General features: G+C 35.6%; 1 protein-coding gene across 2 annotated transcripts in view; it reads right to left on the bottom strand.

Moving 5' to 3' along the window:
* Positions 1 to 20297, bottom strand: part of BRMS1L (BRMS1 like transcriptional repressor) — a 174656-nt gene that overhangs the window by 97834 nt on the left and 56525 nt on the right. For both annotated transcript variants that reach the window (XM_044664770.1, XM_044664771.1), the window contains exon 4: positions 7857 to 7936. In XM_044664770.1, the coding sequence (XP_044520705.1) occupies positions 7857 to 7936 (80 nt within the window). The remainder of the gene's footprint in view (positions 1 to 7856; positions 7937 to 20297) is intronic.

Raw genomic sequence — 20297 nt, 5'->3', positions numbered from 1 at the left:
CTGAAGACAGGAGGTCCTGGATTCAAATCTGACCTCAGATACTCCCTAGCTGTATGAACTTGGGCAAGTCACATAACTAAGACTGCCTAGCCCTTTTCACTCTTCTGCCTTGGAACCGATATCTATGATCAAGTCTAGGACAGAAAGTAAGGAGGGTTTTTAAAAGGTAAAAGGGAGGAACTTGTTAAGTATGAGGTGGTTGACTCACTATAAAGGAAAATCAGCATAAATATATTAATGGAGATAAAATGTGTGATAATGAGATTAAATCTACCCTGCCCTTGCTTAGATTTAATCACAAAGATGTAAACACCACCATTTGAGTCACAAGTGGGGAGGTCTGAGACTCGTGTGCAAAAGTGGGTGAGGAATCAGAATTGAATGACTGCCCCCTGGGCAGTCCTAAGCAAAGCATCTGTTGTGATTGTGACACCTAAACTAAGAGGAAGGCACAGGAAGTGATGAAAGAAATGGCCTGGATAAATTAAGAGAACTTCCAGGGCTTGGGCTTTTGGACTCTTCTTCTGGTTCCTGACTTGGACTTGGAGGAGCACTGGACCTGAGACCTTGGTGAGACTGTTCTTAAATCTTTCCCTTATAACTACACATGGTGAGTGAAGAAGGCTGACTACCTTAACCTCTGGAGGGGCCCTTGATTGGGAGAAGCCCTCATGACTAAATCCCTTCTTAATTGACTGTTAGGCTCTCCAGCTAGGCCTCTGGAGCCCTTCCAGAGTAAAGCCCAGACTTGAATACAAATCTAGTTTGTTAAGTTAGATCTCTTACTCTACCCTCTTCTCATCTCTCTACTTCCACTCTCTCCTATATTTTGTAAATAAATTACTAAAATCATTTTAGCAATTGGTATTTATTCAGTTCCCCACACCTTTAAATATTAATATATTCAACCAAAAAACCCCTTTTCCCTCTTACAAATGTCTAAGAAAAAAATTGGCCAGGCACAAAAGTAAAGAATAACCAAACCAAAATAAGTTGTCATTGCTATCCACTGGCCCTTAGTAGGTTGGGTGAATCCCCCAGTGAATGATTTATAAGGGGGCATGACCCAAGTTAACACAGGGAATACACGTATAAATTGTGATCTCTAATGCTGAATGGAAAATTCATATGCACTGACACCACTGTATATCAGTATCCACTGAAGTATCCCCTGGACCAACACACTTCAGCCTCAAGGATAAAAGTGACATTACACTTCTCCTATTCCTCACAATGATCAAAAAAGTTTCTTCTATGGACACATGACACCAGTGATCTTATCCCGACTGAACAAGAATGATTACTAAACTCCTACAAGTGTATGCTGTAATAGTATATTCAAAAAAGTTTTAGTAATAAGGAATTTTACTATTAATTTGTAGCATTTTATTTGTATGAAACAAGACTTTATGATGTAGTTCCTATAAAGAAAAAGATAATGATCTCCATGAGTGGTTAGAAAATAATTATGAGGAACAATATTAACAGTGGCACATTTTAAGAAACACTGAATAGAGTCTTCTCATCACATTAAGATTAGCATAGCACTTAACATAGCATCTGGCATATAGTATGCTTGCTTAATAAATGTTTATTTACTTGATTTGACTGTTATGGTTATTACTTTTATAAGCCATAAACAAGAAAATCATAAAGTATTCTACCAATAAATATCTTTGTATCTTTATTGTATGCTTAAGTTTTATTTGTATGTTGCTAATCAATTATACTTTCTAATGCTATTTTAATAAAATACATACTAAGAAAATTATTAATGAAAAAGAAGTCACTACATAAAATATGAAAATCAATGGCATACTTGTTTGCTGCCTAAAGGAAAGCATTTGATGCTGTCCAGAAAACAGGATGCCACCAATGCATACATTAAAAATTGTATGGGATTTTCTGAAAGATGAAAGAAATGTAACTTTTCTTAACACCCTAAATTACAAACATCAATGCAAGCATAAAATAGGAAGATGCATGTTTACCGAAGGTGTTTATCACAGAGGAAGACCAACACCAATTTCATATGGGAGAAAGATTCCTTATTTTCGTGAGGTCTTCCACTTTACAAATAGCATCAAATCATATAACATTACTGAGTCTCCTAAATGAGATTCACACACTCAAGAATTCAATATATCTTCAAGGGAAAAACAAGTGAAGAAAGAATGCCATATTGTCATATGGATATGATACATAACAATATTCCCCAAACATCTTCCTGCCATGCCATTATCCTCCAATCTGGCAGGCTATGCTCTGATTTATGAAATTTATACATAAACTAGCCCAGATCCAGCTCTCTCAGGCTATTTTCAAGCCAAACTGCTTACCCTACCACCCTTCCTCTACGGTCTTTTCTGTTACTATGTTTGGGAATAGTAACCAAATCACTATTACCATTTCTGAAAAGATCATGTCAATGATATTGCTGCATGACTGTCCACAATTCCAATGTTTTCCCAACCTAAAATATCCCTCTGAACCACTTCTTTCTACGTGTTATTTTTCCTTTAGAATGTAAACTCTTGAAAACTGCCCAGAAATTTTAGAAATAGAGGGTAAGACAGAAATTGAAAGAATTCACCAATCAACAGCTTTAAGATACACAAAGATGAAAATGCAGAGGAACATCAATGCTAAGTTCTAAAGTCACTGGTTTAAAGAGAAAATGCTCAAACAAGAAAAAAAATTAAACTGTGGAGCTACAGATAAAATAACATAAGACTTAGCAGTCACAATATTAAAAGAATGAAGGACATGGAACACAGAATTTTGCAGAGCAAAAGAACTGGGCTTTGGGGGCAGCTGGGTGGCTCAGTGGATTGAGAGTCAGACCCAGAGACAGGAGGTCCTGGGTGGGCAAATCACTTAACCCCCATTGCCTAGCCCTTACCACTCTTCTGCCTTAGAACCAATACCCAGTATTGATTCTAAGATGGAAGATAAGGGTTTAAAAAAAAAAAAAAGAACTGGGCTTACAACCAAGAATAACAAATCCAGCAAAGATGAGCATAATTATAAAAGGGGGAAAATATTGATAGATAAGGAACTAAAGGAGTTTCAACTGTTCCTAGAGGAAAACCTAGAACTTTGCAGAAGATTTGATCTATAAGAAAATACAAAGATAATGAAAGCCTAATCATAAACAACCCCAAAAGGTCTAACTGTTTGATTCTTGTGTGGGAAAATGTCTGTGACCCAAGGAATAGCATCATTATCTAGGTATTTCAAAGGGGCAGGTATGAATGGAAGATTTGAGGTTGAGGGAATATAATGGAATGAGACAAAATGGTAGTGGTATAGACCAAAAGGAATCAAGGTGGAATAGCTATTTCATATGGAGGAAGAATGAGTGGAGGAACTGCCACAAAGAAGATAAGGGAGTGGAGGGCTGGGAGTACTCTAGTATTCTAGTCTACCTTTCATTAAAGCTGGGATAAAGAAAGAGCAGTTACACAATTAGAAAGGTAAAATTTTTCTTAATGTACAGAGAAACAGGAGGGAAGGGAAATCAGATAAGAAAGAGCCTGGAAAGAGAAAGAAGGACAAGGTGATAAGGGAAGAAAGGGAGGAATACCTAGAGGAGAGTATATATCAAGAGATAGTGGGGTAAGGTGAGGGGATAAGGGAATGGAGAAGTAGGAGGGCACAATAAAGGAAGGGATTTTTAAAAGGTCAATTGAATAATAAAAAGATATAGGGCAAGGGATAAGGGAGTGACCTCTGGAAAGGAGGAACAATTTGGAACTTGGAGGGCAAGGGAAGAGTTATGATAAGTGAGATTTTAGGAAAGGGATATGAATAAGAGAGGTACTGGGCAAAGGAAAAAGAATATCTGAGGAGGCATAAAGCAGAAAGAAAGGAAGAGAGGTACAAAGAATGAGGAGAGAGTAGATGGAAATGTACAACTAGTAATTATGGCATTGAGTATAATGGGATGAATTCACACATGCAAAGAAAATGGATAGCAGAAAGGATCAAAATCCAGGACATGATAATGTGCTACTTACAAGAAACACACTGAAAGTGAAAGATAGAGTGAAGATGAGGGGCTAGAGCAGAATATATTATGCCTCAGCTGATCCAGAGAAGGCAGGGGTAGTAGTCATGATCTCTGACAGAATTGGAGCTAAAATGGATATAATTGGTAGGGACGAACAGGGTAACTATATTATGTTGAAGGGTAAAGTTATTATGGATAATGAAGCATAATCAATATTGCATCAAGTGTGATAGAATCCTGATTTTTAAAGGAAAAACTAAATGAGGTACAGATGGAAATAGAAACAAAATAATAATTTTCCCTATCAGAACTAGATAAATCTAATTAAAAAAAAAGAAAGAAGTTAAGGAGATGAATATAATCTTAGATAAGTAAGATAAATAAGAGAGATATCTGGAGAGCCTCTGTATACCCACATGAGATTAGTAGATCTAAGCCTGCGCATATACATAATCCAAACAATTTCTAGAGGTATAACAATGTCTTAGAGAGTATAAATATTCTGCAAAAGACTTACCTTAACATTCATCATATTATGAAGGCAATCCTACATCTCTGAGGGGGTATGGCACTGGAACAAAAGTTCCATTGAGAATTGTGATAATGAGATTACATCTACCCGGCCCATTCTTAGATTTAATCACCAAAGGTGAAAACAACCCCACTTAATTCTCAAGTGGGAAGTCTGTGACCCACGTGTGCAAGAGTGGGTAACGAATCAGAATTGACTGTCTGCCCCCTGGGCAGTCCTAAGCAAAGTGTCGGTTGTGATTGGACACATAAACTAGGACAGGAAGTGATGAAAAAGAAGCACTTTTAAAAGGCAGTGACAGCTTCCTGTAATGCTCTTCTGGTTTGTGTCTTTGACCTAAAGGAGCTCTTCTTGTTCATGTCTTGGACTTGGAGGAGCACTGACTGAGACGTTGGACTAGGTGGGACTGCTCTTAATCTCTCCCTTGGAATTACACATGATGAGTGTAAAGACTAAATCTTCCTGGATTTCTCTGAAGGAATTCTCCTTTCAAGAGAGAACCAGAGACTGAAGTTTTTGCTTCATGCATCCCCAGCCCTTAGGCCTTAGGGACTCTTGGCTCAGCCTTCTCTGATTGAGGGCTAGTTAAACCTGCCTGGGTTGAACCAGGGGCCAGAGCAAATTACTCAGTCTGTTAGATTACTTATCCTACCCTATCCTTTCTCTGATTTTCTTACTTTCTCTCCTTCCTCTCATTTGTAAATAAACTACCATAAAAGTCATTTTGACTTGAGGATTTTTTATTGGGGATTGATATTTATTCAATTCCCTGGTGACCATTCCTTTCAAAATTCACCCAACAAAAAAACCCTTTCTTCCCCCTTACAGTATGACGAAGCTGAAATGACTTGTTTTGGAAAGAATTATGGTCCTATCAACAGACTGTGTGTCTGCTACCTAAGGACCAATCTAAAAACGGTCCTGGTAATAATTGTTAACTCAGAGCCAGATAGGCTAAGTGATCAAATCAAATGCTGATAGGAACAGAGAGAAACAGACCTAATGCTATGTTGCTAGAATACCTGTGAATTGTTCTTTGGTTTTGTTTTTTTAGAAAACAAGATGGAATTATACATTAAGAGCTAAAAAGCTGTTCAAGCTCACTGACCTAGAGATCTCATTACTAGAAGTAGGCTCTAAGGGCATTATTGAGAGGGTAAAAAGCTGTGATTGTATGAAAATATTCATGGAAGTGACAATATAACTGAAAACACAAATGCAATATATGGGAGAAATGGCTAAAAAGACTGATATTTTAATTAGTGGATTGTATTATCTTATTAAAATGACAAATATTAGAAATATAAAGAAAATAAGGGAAATATAGGAAGAGATGAAAAGAGAGAAAAAAGAATAATATATACCATGATTACATTAAAAATAATGGCCACATAATCAAGAGAAAAAAGGATCCAAGTTAAATAAATCCAAAGGGAACTCAAAAGCAGAGGATGTTTATATGAGCATATATGTATATGTAATTTACATATTTTTAAACGAATATAAATAATGTGGAGTTCATGGTCTTGCACATAATCATTTTTATGCATTTGTTTAGTTAAATGATTTTTGGTAGTGGTGATAGTTACCAAGTATATAATAAAAAAATAATAATATAAGCTCTTAGTAGACAGAGACTATTTTTCTTTTCGCATTTGTATCCCACTACTTATTTAGGACAGTGCCCAGCATACAGCAAGGATTTAAGAACTGATTTTTCATTAATTCATTCTTCAAAATTTGATATTAGTTGGATTTACAATCTACATGGCCTATCCAATAGCACATATTCTTTGGATACTTCCCATAGGGAAAGAACTGGGTATAGCTGGTGATTGGGCTGGATTGATTTTCAGAAACATCTCAATAATTTTAATGAATTCATGCATCTCCCTAAAACAAAGCCCATCTTTTTAACATCAAAAATACTGTATTTTGATACTATATGCCTAAGAGTCATGTGATAGTACCGTTCTTCAAATAATTAAAATTTTAGGTCACTCTGAGAGAAATGGAAAAGTATCTAGGACATAGGAGATTTTCTTTGCTTTTTGGGTTGTGATGACAAAAGAATTTTTGTCAAGTAGCCAGCACATAGATGATAGCATATAGATCCTCTCCATAACCAACTAGGCTTGTAATCACAAAGCCACAACATATTATCAAAGAACTGCTAAAGAGAAGGGGCATAAAAGATATAAGAAAAGTCCAATTGAAATGGAATGGTCTGTTCATGTAATTAAAGGAAGATTTGATAAGCTTTGAATAACTCCAGTACTTTTTTTTTAAACCCTTACTTTCTGTAAGGTAAAAGAGTGGTAAGGGCTAGGCAAAATGACTTGCCCAGGTCACACGGCTAGGAAGTATCTAAGGCCATATTTAAACCTAGGACCTCCCATCTCTTGTCCTGGTTATTAATCCACTGAGCCCCAACTCCTGTATCCTGATGTACCAACACAATGTCATATCTAGAGGTAGGCCCCCAGAAAGTTTGGTGGATCCTCTAATAGGGGATTTATAGAACATGAACAAAAATTATATGAGATTTGAGAAGGTATCAACAGATTCAAGCAACATTATGACTCCATCCAGTGGTAAGCATCAATCTATCCAAGTACTAAATAAGTGAATAACTGAATATAACAGGACATGAAGTACAAATTATCTTATCTAATCAAATAAGAGAATTATAATGACTATCCATGTGCACAGAGTCAAAGAAAATGTAGATGTAAGCATAAAACTAAAAATCAGGAATTCTTTTTTTTTTTTTTAACCCTTACCTTCCATCTTGGAATCAGTACTGTGTATTGGCTCCAAGGCAGAAGAGTGGTAAGGGTAGGCAATGGGGGTGAAGTGACTTGCCCAGGGTCACACAGCTGGGAAGTGTCTGAGGCCAGATTTGAACTGAGGACCTCCCATCTCTAGGCCTGGCTCTCAATCCACTGAGCTACCCAGCTACCCCACGAAATCAGGAATTCTTGAAGCTCAGTATACTCTATGCTTCTTGAATATGAGCTTTTTATGACTCAATTTCCCATAAACTAAGATTTTCAGTAAAACTGAATGATTTAAAATTTTTTTTATAAATAATCATGCCACAAAAATCCTAAGATTATATTTCTTAACTTGTTTCTACAGTTCCTACTTTTTGAATTTCATTCACCCTCTCCTTTTATACAGCTCTATTATGTATTGATATAAAAGGAATGCATCAAAGTTCTATGCAATTTATTTCATGGACTTTCAAAATCCATAGCTTCAGATTAGGCTGGATAAAATTAAATTTAAATTTAAACAAATTTCCATTACCTCACAGTGCTGACGAGAAGCTTGGATTTCACATTCATATTTGTTCTTTACAGATTCTAAGCAGAGTTCTCTATAGATTCCTACAATAAAAAAAATGTATGGTTATTTAAGTAACACTTATTTTGTATTCATTTCTCTAAAAGATTCTTGCTTTCAGAAACTTACACAGGACCAACTTGGGAGAGATTGATAGATGATTTTATTTTTCCATTTAAAAAAAAATTCCAAAAACTAAAATAGATACCAAAGATACACAGGTAGACACTTATTGCATCATAAGGCATGATGAAAGAGACACTTTCAGAAAAGCCTGAAGTATGCAGTGAAGTAAGCAGAACCAAGAAAGCAGGCAGATCAGTTCTGAAAATAACATGTAGAATTTATTATATATCATTTTTTAAAAAGCAAGTAATGTGAAATGTAGATTCACAATCTTATATAAACTTTTTGTTTTGCTGTGTTGAATGGAAGTGTTCTCTCTATCTCTAAGCCTTCCTGTTTTCTCTCTTCCTTCCCCTATTAAGTTTGGAATACAAAAGAAATGAAAGACCAGAAATTTAAAAACAACAAATGCAAAATCTTGTATACCTGGGTTAAAAAAATCAATAAGATAGACATAAAAGGATACTATTTGATTTGAAAAAACCTGGGAGTTTTAGTTGCCTAAAAGCTCAACATAAATCAATAATATGATACATGAAAACTAAGGAAGGTAATGAAATCTTGGGATGCATTAAGAGAGGAATAACATTCAGAAATAGTGAAATGATTGTCCAGTTGTATGATCTCCTGACCAACCCATCTGAAGTGCTGTGTTCAATTCTGGGAACAAGAATTTAAAAGTATCCAGAAGAAAACCAGAATGGTGAAAGGTTTCAAGCTCATAGCATTAACAAGCTTAGTTAAAACTTAAAAACATTAAGGATGTCTTAGACTGAGGAAGGAGAAGGAAAAGGGAATAAATATTTTTTAAGCATCTACAATAAATCAGGAACTGTATAAAGCACTTTACAAATATCTCACAATAACCATGGGAAATAGGTGCTATTATTATCCCCATTTTACAGTTAAGGAAACTGAGACAAATAGATGTTTAGTCACTTGTACTAAGGTAAGTCAGGTAGTGTATGTTTGAGGCCATATTTAAACCCATTTCCCTGACTCCAGGCCCAGTATTCTTTCCACTCTGCCAAATTAGAGAAGACATAAAAACTATCTTTAAATATCTGACATTATTATATAGAAGAGGGATTGAAGGGGTGTCACATAGAACAGGGATTAGATGTTTTCTTGACCCCCACAGGGCAAAACTAAGAACAAAAGGGTGAAAACTGAAAGAAGGAAAATATAGGTATGAAGTAAGGAAAAAGCTTCCCCAAAACTAGAACTATTTAACAGGGTAATAAAGTGTTTCAGGGGGTTTCTCCTCAATGGAGATCTTCAAGCAAAAGCTAGATGACCTTTTGGGATCACTGTTAGTCAACTAGATGCCCTCTGATACTGTGAAAGTTGGAATAAAGGAGTATAATTATTCGGCTACCAATATAACCTATTTAAATAGTTTCTAGAATCTTATCTATGAGGCATTCTGTGGCAACTTTAATATTCTGAGAGGCTCTTAAATTTATTAATTTGAGCCGAGAAGGAAAGTTGAACATAATCTGATGTGCATTCTAGATTTGAAAAGAACAAATTCCAAACTATTCAAGAAAAATATAGTAAGACAACCTGTCTCATGGCCTACAGTTGAGAGAAGTCAAGTATGATGCATGCAAAGCTCTCAAGAATGAAGCTATACTCAAAAGAGCTTTAAAAGATTATAGGCCCTTTGATTCAATTATACCACTACTGGGTTTGCACCCCAAAGAGATAAAAAATGTTTATACAAAAATATTAACAGCTGTGCTGTTTTGGGGTTTTTTTTGTGGTGACAAAAAATTGGAAAATGAGGGGGTGTCCCTTGATTGGAGAATGGCTGAACAAAATGTGATATATGATGGTGATGGAATACTATTGTACTATAAGGAATGATGAACTGCTTGATATCTATATGAACTTGAAAGACCTCCATGAATTTATGCAAAGTGAAATGAGCAGAACCAGGAAAACATTGTATACAGAAAGCGAAACATTGTGGAATGATCAAATGTAATAGATTACTACTAATATGCAATGCAATGATCACAAACAATCCCATAGAACTTATTAAAAAGAATGCTATCCACATCTTAGAAAAAGAACTATAGATGTAGAAATGCAAAAATAAAACATATGATTTATGACTCAGTTATAATATGAGTATGTGATTTGGGGCTGTGGTTTTTAAAAGATTACTCTATTACAAATATGAATGATAAGGAAATAGGTTTTGAGTAATAAGGCATGCAAAAACCAATGGAATTGCTTGTCAGCTCTGGGAAGGTGGGAGGAAAAAAGGAAAGGAAAGAGAACATAAATCATGTAACCATGGAAAAATATTCTAAAATAAATAAAATTTTTTAATTAGAATAAATAACTTTTTTTTAAAGAATGAAAGGGAATTCTGGGAAAATGGTGGCTTAGAAGCATCAAGGCTCCAGACCTCTGTAAACCCTTCAACACTAATTAAGGACAAAGGGCTTCGAGGGAACAGAAAGCCAAATCTGAAAACAGAACAGAGTTGGAAGATCCTCCTGCTAAACCCAATTTAAAATGTACAGGGGAAAAAATGCCTGAATTCTTGAACTATCAGGTTCAAAGGGAAAGGAAAAAGGAAGATCCCAGGTCCCCTCCCCTACCTAACGCATGGAGTCTCCAGCAGATCCCGGAATCTCTGGGAGGGCAAGGACTCTAGGCCAGAGGGAGGGAGTGTCTCGCTGGCACAGCCTGTGCTAGATTCAAGGCTGGATCACAGACAGCAGAGAGGCAACTGGAGGAGAAACTGAGAGAGGGTGGCCAAACACTCCATCTTGTGCTGCCCTTGCCCCCCTTCCTCCAGGTTATTGCCTCAGGGCACATCAAGCTTTGCAGATCAACTCCACCTTGGCTTAATCTTATCAATATGGCAGATAAGAAGTCTTCAGAGGGAAGGGAAACTCCAACACCCCTCCCCAATAGACTGCAATAAAAGTAGCTGAAATCAAATCTTTAGCTTTCACTACCAGCTGGGGAAAATCTGGTCCCAGGGCTCACTAATCTCACTAATCTAATGAGTCAACAGAGCAGAGAAGAAGCCCTTCCAGGACTGACTAGCCAAAACCCAAAGATCCAGTAAATAATCAAAAGAGCAAGATTATAGCTGATTACAAGGGGGAAAGAAGAAAAAATATGAGTAAACAAGAGAAAAAGAAAAAAGAAATTACAATAAACAGCTTCTATCCAGAAAATGAACAAAAAGCAAATGGATCAGAGGAAAGTCAAGGAACAATAAGAAAAAACATAGAAACTCCAGTGAAATGCACACAGGCTTTGGAAGAACTCAAAATTCAATTACCTCAAGTACTCAAAATTCAATTACCTCAGGAACTCAAAAAATAATCAAGAGAGGCTGAAGACAATTGGGAAAAGAAAATACATGAACTTACACAAGAAAATAGTGCCTTTAAAGCCAAAATTGACCAGCTTGGAAACAAGGCAAAGAAAGTGAAAGACGGCCTACAAAGAAAATCAGACCAGAAGGAGAAGGATGACCATAAAGCAGGGATAAAATTCAGTCTTTAAAAATTAGAATCCAACAACTAGAAGCAAATGACTTCACAAGGCAGCAAGAATCTATAAAACAAAATCCAAAAAATGAGGAAATTGAAGAAAATATAAAATACCTCATTGATAAAACCTTAGATCTGGAAAATAGATACAGGAGAGACAATTTGAAAATTATTAGACTACCAGAAGATCATGACAAAAGGAAAAGCCTGGACATTATCCTATAGGAAATTATCCAAGAAAACTGTCCTGACATTCTCGAACAAGAGGGAAAAGTGGAGATTGAGAGAATCCACAGATCACCTCCAACATTTAATCCCCAATTGACAACACCCAGGAATATTATAGCTAAATTCAAGAACTACCAGACCAAGGAAAAAATATTACAAGCTACTAAGAAGTCATTCAGATACTATGGAACCAGAGTTAGCATAACATGGGATTTGGTTGCATCTACACTGAAGGACTGGAAGGCATGGAATACGACATTCTGGAAAGCAAGGGAACTAGGCCTACAACTAAAAATCAATTACCTAGCAAAACTGACTATATTCTTGCAGGAGAAAGTATGGTCATTTAATAAAATTAATTCCAAGCATTCATAAATAAAAGACCAGACTTAAACAGAAGATTTGATGTCCAAACACAGAACTCAAGATAATCACCAAAAGTTAATTAAGAGAGGGGGGAAGAGAAAAACAAAAAAATCAAAACTTTTTTGTTAAGGGACCCAATAAGTTCAAATGATTTGTATTCCTGTAAGAAAGGATAATACTGGTAAACTCTTGAAAATTGTTATCATCATGTAAAAATATTATTTGGCAAGCACACAAATAAGGACAAAGAACTAGTAAATAAAGATTCAAAATTTCCGGATACTTTTAATAGATGTTATCAAAGTATCTTCAGTGGTAAGTGAAGTGAAGCTCAAAGATGAACTTCCCTTCAGGGCGAGGCGCAAGGAACACTAAAGAGACTCTTGTTATAGAAAAAAACATTTTTTGGTTTAAAATATATATAAGGGTAAAAGGATTTCTAATTCTAAGGGATTCTAACTCTACCCAAATAAACTCCCAGGTCCCGCAAGGAACCACATCTCCTATGGTTCACAGACTACTCTAATCTTCCCTGATCTAACTAACCAAATTTATACTATTCTAAATAAACCTAACCACTCTAACTCTTAAGTTCACCTTTAAGTTATAAAGATAATTAAGGCTAGCTGGTTGAGTCTCCAGAAGAATCAAGTTAGGACTCTGAGCCTGGTCTTTTCACAGTTTAACCAATCTATAAACAGTAACAGATAAATGAATAGTGTTTCCCAAGTCAGAAAAGAAAATGCTTCTCTCCTATAAGTCTTTCACTCAGAAAGAGATAGAGAGAGGCAAAGGTGTTACCTTCTCTAGTCCTGAAAGAAAGAACTTGTGTGTGGCTCTGTTAACTGCCAGAAGCGCACTCCTGGAATGCCACACACAGAGAGTATAACTGCCATAGAATAATGGTTATAACTACCATCAGTTGAAATTAACACTCTCTTCAGCTCTATTTGAAACTCCAATTCTTCCTCAAGTCAGATTCTCTACTTCTTATCTTTAGACTAATGAAACAATACTTATTTTCTAATATCATCCTTATAAACATCAGGATAGCTAGAAGAAATATACTTAGAGGGAACAGTGACAAAATGCATAGGATGAAATGTCAAGATACATATATGTATGTATAAATATATATAAAACTAGAGGTAAAAAAGGATAATATTAAGAGAAATGGAAAAAGAGACAAAATGGGGTAAACTTATATTTTATAAAGAAGTGCATGGTGGGAGCAGGGGAGAAGAACAATACAATGGTAGGATAAAGAGGTTGGAGATGGGAAATACTTAAGTTGTAAATGCATTGAAATAGACTCAAAGAGAACAATCAGATCAATTGCGGGAGAGAATTGATTTGTGCCATATAGAGAAGTAGAAGGGTAACAAATGGACTGGTGGGGAGGGAAGCAATATGTTATTATTAAAATTGATATAGATGGATATTAAAAGAAGTATTAATATTTTAATTAAAGCCATGTTGGTAAAATATAAGATAACTATGCACCTGCTAAGATCTAATTCAAAATCCCCACCATACCTTCTGCCCACCTGGCTGTCTTGTACCAAAGACTGCCTCCCAATCAAGTCCTCTCTATTTAAGCTGTGCTTTACAATGGCTCATGTCATCACGTAAGATAGGAAACCTGTTGAATCATGGGAAATGTAGTTTCCAAGTCCCCTAAACGTCCCCAGGACGTTTGTCATATATCTAAATATTTTAAGGCTCAAATGAACCCCAAAAATTCCAAATAACACATTCCCCCCTGAGATCCAGCAAAAAGACTGGTCTTTCTCAATGGATCTTGTAAACATAGTCAACTTCTAAATTACAGGAATTTGGGGATAAAAGAAAAGAGGATAAAAACTAGCCACATTGACAAAAATCCAATTGGGGCAGTGCCCTATTGGCATAAAAGTGTACGTTCAAAAACAAATGAATTCAACTCCTGATAGTTCAATCAACTGCATTCCAAAATTCAATTTTGGATCTTCAAAATCCAGTGAAGGCTCTTCAGGCATCTTCATGGTGCCTTCTCCAAACAGGTTCTTTGTCTGGATTCTGGGGAGATGGCAAATTTCTTATCCTGACTCTCTCCTGACTATACTCTCAATATACTCTCAAAGAATTTAAACTTTACATTATAGATTATAAAACGTACCTTTCCTTATACATCCTCCCTACTCCTAAAAGAGTTAAAATTTTACATTATAGATTATAATACAGACATTATGATTATAAAACTTACACACCCCTGAGGAAAATTCCAAATAACACATTCTCCCCTGAAGAGGGTACCCCAGGTCAGCTAAGGATACATAGCTGAGTCACGGGGTTGTATGAAATCAATTGGCAAAAGAAATAAAAAAGAATAAAATCCAAATAAAATCCAAATAAAAGAGAAAAAATTAACTTGTGAATGAAATGTAAAATGTCAAAATCTTATGTGCAAAACTGTAAGGAAAAATAAACTTATAACAGGTCCTTGAATCAAGGCCCAATTAAAGTAATTTAAGCAGTTTGCAATTACCCATTCAAGAGCCAGGACTACAGAAAGTTGCCATTCTATATATAAGAGAAATAACAGGACTAAATATGTGTGCAAGGAAAATGTCTTTCTCTGGTCTGATTTTCCTGCACCTTCTCAGGGAATAAGGCATAATGATAGCCAATCTTAGGTGCTTTACTAGGAATTTAAGTTAAGGGGAAGTCTGGCCTCTAAAATGTTAGAAAGCTGCAACCCCAAAACTCAAACACTAGTTTCAAGCCCTTCAGTATTGGAATAGAACTTCCTCAATCCATGGTCTGCATGACCTTTTGCTCCTTGGCACTTTGCAGGTTCTCATTTGGTCTCCATGACCTTGTGGCTCTTTTAGCACTTCTCCTGGAATCAGACAGAGAGACATTAATCACAATCCCATAATATTTACCAACAATTGGCAAGTTACCATAGTCTATGGCTTTTTGGGTATACATTAATATTATAGCAAATATAGGTTTATATTAAATTTATATCACTGTAAAATCAAAAAGGGACTAACATTGATTATATGTACTTTAAGTACAAAAATGAGAAAAAAGGAAAAAATCAATTGCTCTATTAAAAAAATTAAAAGGAAAAGCAATAAGAAAATTTAAAACCAGGGGGAAAAATACTCTGCTGTCAAGCATAAAAATGAGAGAAAAATGAGAGAAAAGGAAGGAAAATAAAAGAATGTTTTAAAAATCAAAAAGTATATAACTTCGAATTAGTGAAAGGATTTTTTTATACCCAAAAATGAGATCCATTTCCTGTTAAGCTTTTACATGAATTGTGAGTGTAAATGGTTTTTACAAAATAGCAAATTCATAATGCACATTCAAATAAAGTACCATAATTTCCAAACACATTTAAAGACAATAACAAACAAATCCATTATTATAACCACTTGCTGTGATGTTTAAAAAACTTGTATACTTGTTACAAATTCAACAAGTATAGTGAATCATTCAGCCTTGACTAAGATATTTTCTTAACAAACTCTATTACTGCCTCCATAGCAATTGTGGGGCAGAGCCTAAAAAAAATCTTATCAGAAAAAAAGCCTTCTGGGTCTACATTATCCTCAGGAATTCTAGATCCTTCTGATGGGAAAGCAAGCTAAAACATAGAGACTAAACATCAAGCATACAGAAGCTCTCCTGGCTTCCTGTGTAAAAAAAAAATGGGTAGCAAACTTTCATGTCTCCTCTACCCCTTTAAGACAACAATTCTTTATAATAAATATATAAAACCTTATCCTTTAAGACAGGGGTCGGCAACCTTTTTGGCCGTGAGAGCCATAAATGCCACATTTTTTAAAATGTAACTTCGTGAGAGCCATACAGTGCTCACAGTGCGCGCTTCTGTAACAGCACCTGAAAAAAAATTGACTTTATGGCTCCTGCAGAAAGAGCCATACATTGCCAACCCTTGCTTTAAGACAACAATTCTTTAAAATAAATTACAAAACCTTTCATTTATACAAAAGGGTACTAGGCATCTAAAGTCAATTCTAAAGATCTCTCATAAAATTATAATTTAAATTCTCAAGGCATCACAATCTCCAAGGTTGTACACAATTATCAAGATAGAATAAAAATTAAGACATGTGATTCTATAGTTGAGATGACAAATTCAGTATACATAAGTCTTATGGGCTTTTACAACTTAAAAATGTTTAAGATGCTCATAAATGGTACAGATAACAGAATTGGATTAATACGGGTAACTTAAAAAATGAAACCTTAAAGAAATCAGGAAATACAATATAATAACAGAATTGTTATTATATTGTGGGAAAAAAAATTGAAACCTTAAAGAAATCAGGAAATACAATATGAGGAACAGAGTACAAGCTATACAATCAAAAAACTCTTTTTACCAATTCTGATAGATTTGTTCACTATTTGGGAGTTACAATAAAATCATAAACAGAATTAATCTAGCAGCCAAAACTTCATTAGCTTAAAATGATTTAGTGCAACAGAAAAACAAAACAACAAAATTAATTCACAAAACTAATCAGCAAAATACAATAAGATAAAGAGACTTTTTTTAAACAGAAATAAAACACATTCAGTTATGAGGTTTTTAAATCCACCTCTGGTCCAATTCAAGGTCCTTCTAACTGAGCTCTGCTATGAACACAATGTGGATGACTTCATAAGGGGTATATAGTTCAAAGTCTTGGGCAGGCCTAGTGTGTATACGGGGTGAATTTCTCCCCTGAGTTTCAGGCAAGATAATTGCAAGGAATAGTTGGAAATAGGCCATGGGGCCCATCCTTGCCATTCTACTTCTTGCTTGAAGAGTAAAAGACAGAGCCTCATGGAAGCCAACATAGGTCAGGGGCTAGAGAAAAGCCTAGGTCAGGTTTTAGAAAAACCACGTGGAGGGCGGTAGTGGAATAGAAGCTCCTTTAAGGTTAAAAGTCATTAATGTCTATGAGGATGCAGGCAATGAGAGAGAAAGGGGAGAGGGATTACTTCCCAAGTCTCAGGCAGCAGCAGAAGCAGTCTCTGGGATCGACATCAACTGGTGGGGCAGGAATCTCAGGAATCAGCAGGCAGCAGCAGGTATCCCGCATCGGAACAGTCTAGCAGGAGCTGGGATTGGCACTGGGTGGCAGGAAAGAGCTCGGGACCCAGGGAGGGTCTGGCGGGCGGGGCCAGAAGTCTTTGAAACCAAGTTCATGGGGAATGTATGAACTAGCAGCCAGAGATGGGCTGTTGGAAAAATGGCATTCCCCTTTCCTGGAAAAGTCCCTCAAAAGAAAATAGTGGAGTGTAGAAAAATAACTTTCCCTTTTCGAAAAATTGCTCAAAAGAACTGAGCAAAGTGGCCAAAAAGAAAAGCTCAAAACCTGCAGAAGCATGACTATAGCTCTGGAGAGGATTGGTAGACTATCTGAAAAATTGTTATTATTAAAATTGATATAGATGGATATTAAAAGAAGTATTAATATTTTAATTAAAGCTATGCTGGTAAAATATAAGATGACCACGCACCTGCTAAGATCTAATTCAAAATCCCCACCATACCTTTTGCCCACCTGGCTCCCTCGTACCAAAGACCACCTCCCAATAAAGTCCTCTCTATTTAAGCTACGCTTTACATTGGCTCACATAATCACATAAGACAGGAAACCCACTGAATCATGGGAAAGGTAGTTTCCTGGTCCCCCTAAACATCCACAAGAAGTTTGTCACATATCTAAATATTTTAAGGCTCAAATGAACCCCCAAAATTCCAAATAACACAAATAAAAGGGAGGGAGAGAGTGGAGGGTAACTAAAAAAGACCCTACAGAAAAATAAGTGGGGAATAAGAAGGGAGGGGGAAGAAAGAGAAGTAAAATAAGAATGGGGAGTAAGGGGATTTATTAAAAACAAAATACTGGTATAGAAGAAAATAGTGAAAGAAGAAAGGGAAGGACAAGGAGAGGCAATCAAGATGTTGGGGAATGCAAAGCTGGTAATAATAACAGAAGCAAATAGCAGAATGTATTAGAAACCAAAATCCAACCATATGTTGTTTACAAGAAACACACGTGATGATCCAACCATTCTGGCTGGCAATTTGGAACTATGCTCAAAGGGCTATAAAAGAATGCCTGCCCTTTGATCCAACCATACCATTGTTGGGTTTGTACCCCAAAGAGATCATAAATAAACAGACTTGTACGAAAATATTTATAGCTGCGCTTTTTGTGCTGGCAAAAAACTGGAAAAGGAGGGTATGTCCTTCAATTGGGGAATGGCTGAACAAATTATGGTATATGCTGGTGATGGAATACTATTGCACTCAATGGAATAATAAACTGGAGGAGTTCCAGGTGAACTAGAAAGACCTCCAGGAACTGATGCAGAGTGAAAGGAGCAGAGCCAGAAGAACATTGTACACAGAGACTGATATACTGTGGTAAAATCGAATGTAATGGACTTCTATACTAGCAGCAATGCAATGACACAGGACAGCTCTGAGGGATTTATGGTAAAGAACTCTACCCACATTCAGAGGAAGGACTACAGGAGAGAAAACATATAAGAAAAACAACTGCTTGAACGCATGGATTGGGGTGGACATGATTGGGTATGTAGACTCAAAACTACCACACCAATGCAACTATCAACAATTTGGAAATAGGTCTTGATAAATGACACATGATAAAACGAGTGTGTCGGCCATGGGTGGGGGGAGTGTGGGGAGTGAAGGGGAAAGTAGGAGCATGAATCATGTAACCATGTTAAAAAAGAATATTAATAAATGTTTAAAAAAAAGAAAAAGAAACACACATGAGGCAGGTAGACACACATAGAGTAAAGGTTAAAGGCTGGCACAAAATCTATTGGACATCAAATGAGGAAAAAGAAGGCAGGAGTTGCAATCATGATATCTGACAAAGCTAAAGTAAAAATAGATCTAGTTAAAAGAGCTAGGGAAGGTAATTACATCTTGATAAAAGGCATTATAGACAATGAGGAAATATCAGTACTGTAAAGAAATATAATGGCAGCCATGTTGGGTCAACATGTATGCACCAAATCGAATAGCATCCAAATTTCTAAAGAAGCAATTGAGGAAGCTTAAGGAGAATACAGATAATAAAACTATACTAGTGGGAGACTTGAACCTTCCTCTATCAGATCTAGATAAATCAAACCAAAAAATAAATAAGAAAGAGGTAATAGAAGTGAAAAAAATTTGGAAAAATTGGAATTAATAGATATGTGGAGAAAAATAAAGAGGGACAAAAAGGAATACGCCTTCTTTTCAGCAGCATGTGGTACAATTCACCACAATTGACCATGTACTAGGGCATAAAAACAAAGCAAACAAATGCAAAAAAGCAGAAATAATAAATGTAACCTTTTCAGATCATAATGCAATAAAAATAGTTATTAGCAAGGGTATATGGAGAGGCAAACCAAAAATTAATTGGAAATTAAATAATGTGATCCAAAATCAGTTAAAGAACAAATCATAGAAATAATTAATAATTTAATTGAAGACAATAACAATGATGAGACTTCTTATCAAAATCTACGGGATGCAGCCAAAGCAGTACTCAGAGGGAAATGTATATCCTTGAGTGAATATATTCACAAATTATAGAGGGCAGAAGTCAATTAATTGGGTATGCAAATTAAAAAACTAGAAAATGAACAAATTAAAAATTCCCAGATGAAAATTAAATTAGAAACCCTAAAAATTAAAGGAGAAATTAATAAAATCAAAAGTAAAAGAACTATTGAATTAATAAATAAGACTAGAAGCTGGTACTTTGAAAAAACAAAATTGACAAAGTACTAGTCAATCTAATTTAAAAAAAAGGAAAGAAGAAAACCAAATTAACAGTATCAAAGATGAAAAGGGAGACCTCACCTCTAATGAAGAGGTTATGGCAATTATTATATGGCAATAAATACAGCAATCTAGGAGATATTGGTGAATATCTACAAAAATATAAATTGCCTAGATTAACAGTAGAAGAAATACAATGTTTAAATAATCCCATGTCAGAAAAGAAATTGAACAAGTCATCAAAGAACTCCCTAAGAAAAAATCCCCAGGGCCTGATGGATTTACAATTAATTCTAAATGAATTCTATTAAACATTCAAAGAACTAATTCCAATACTAT

Source organism: Gracilinanus agilis, chromosome 2 (genome assembly GCF_016433145.1).
Source record: "Gracilinanus agilis isolate LMUSP501 chromosome 2, AgileGrace, whole genome shotgun sequence".
Lineage (NCBI taxonomy): Eukaryota > Metazoa > Chordata > Mammalia > Didelphimorphia > Didelphidae > Gracilinanus > Gracilinanus agilis.
This window is presented reverse-complemented; position numbering and strand designations above follow the sequence as displayed.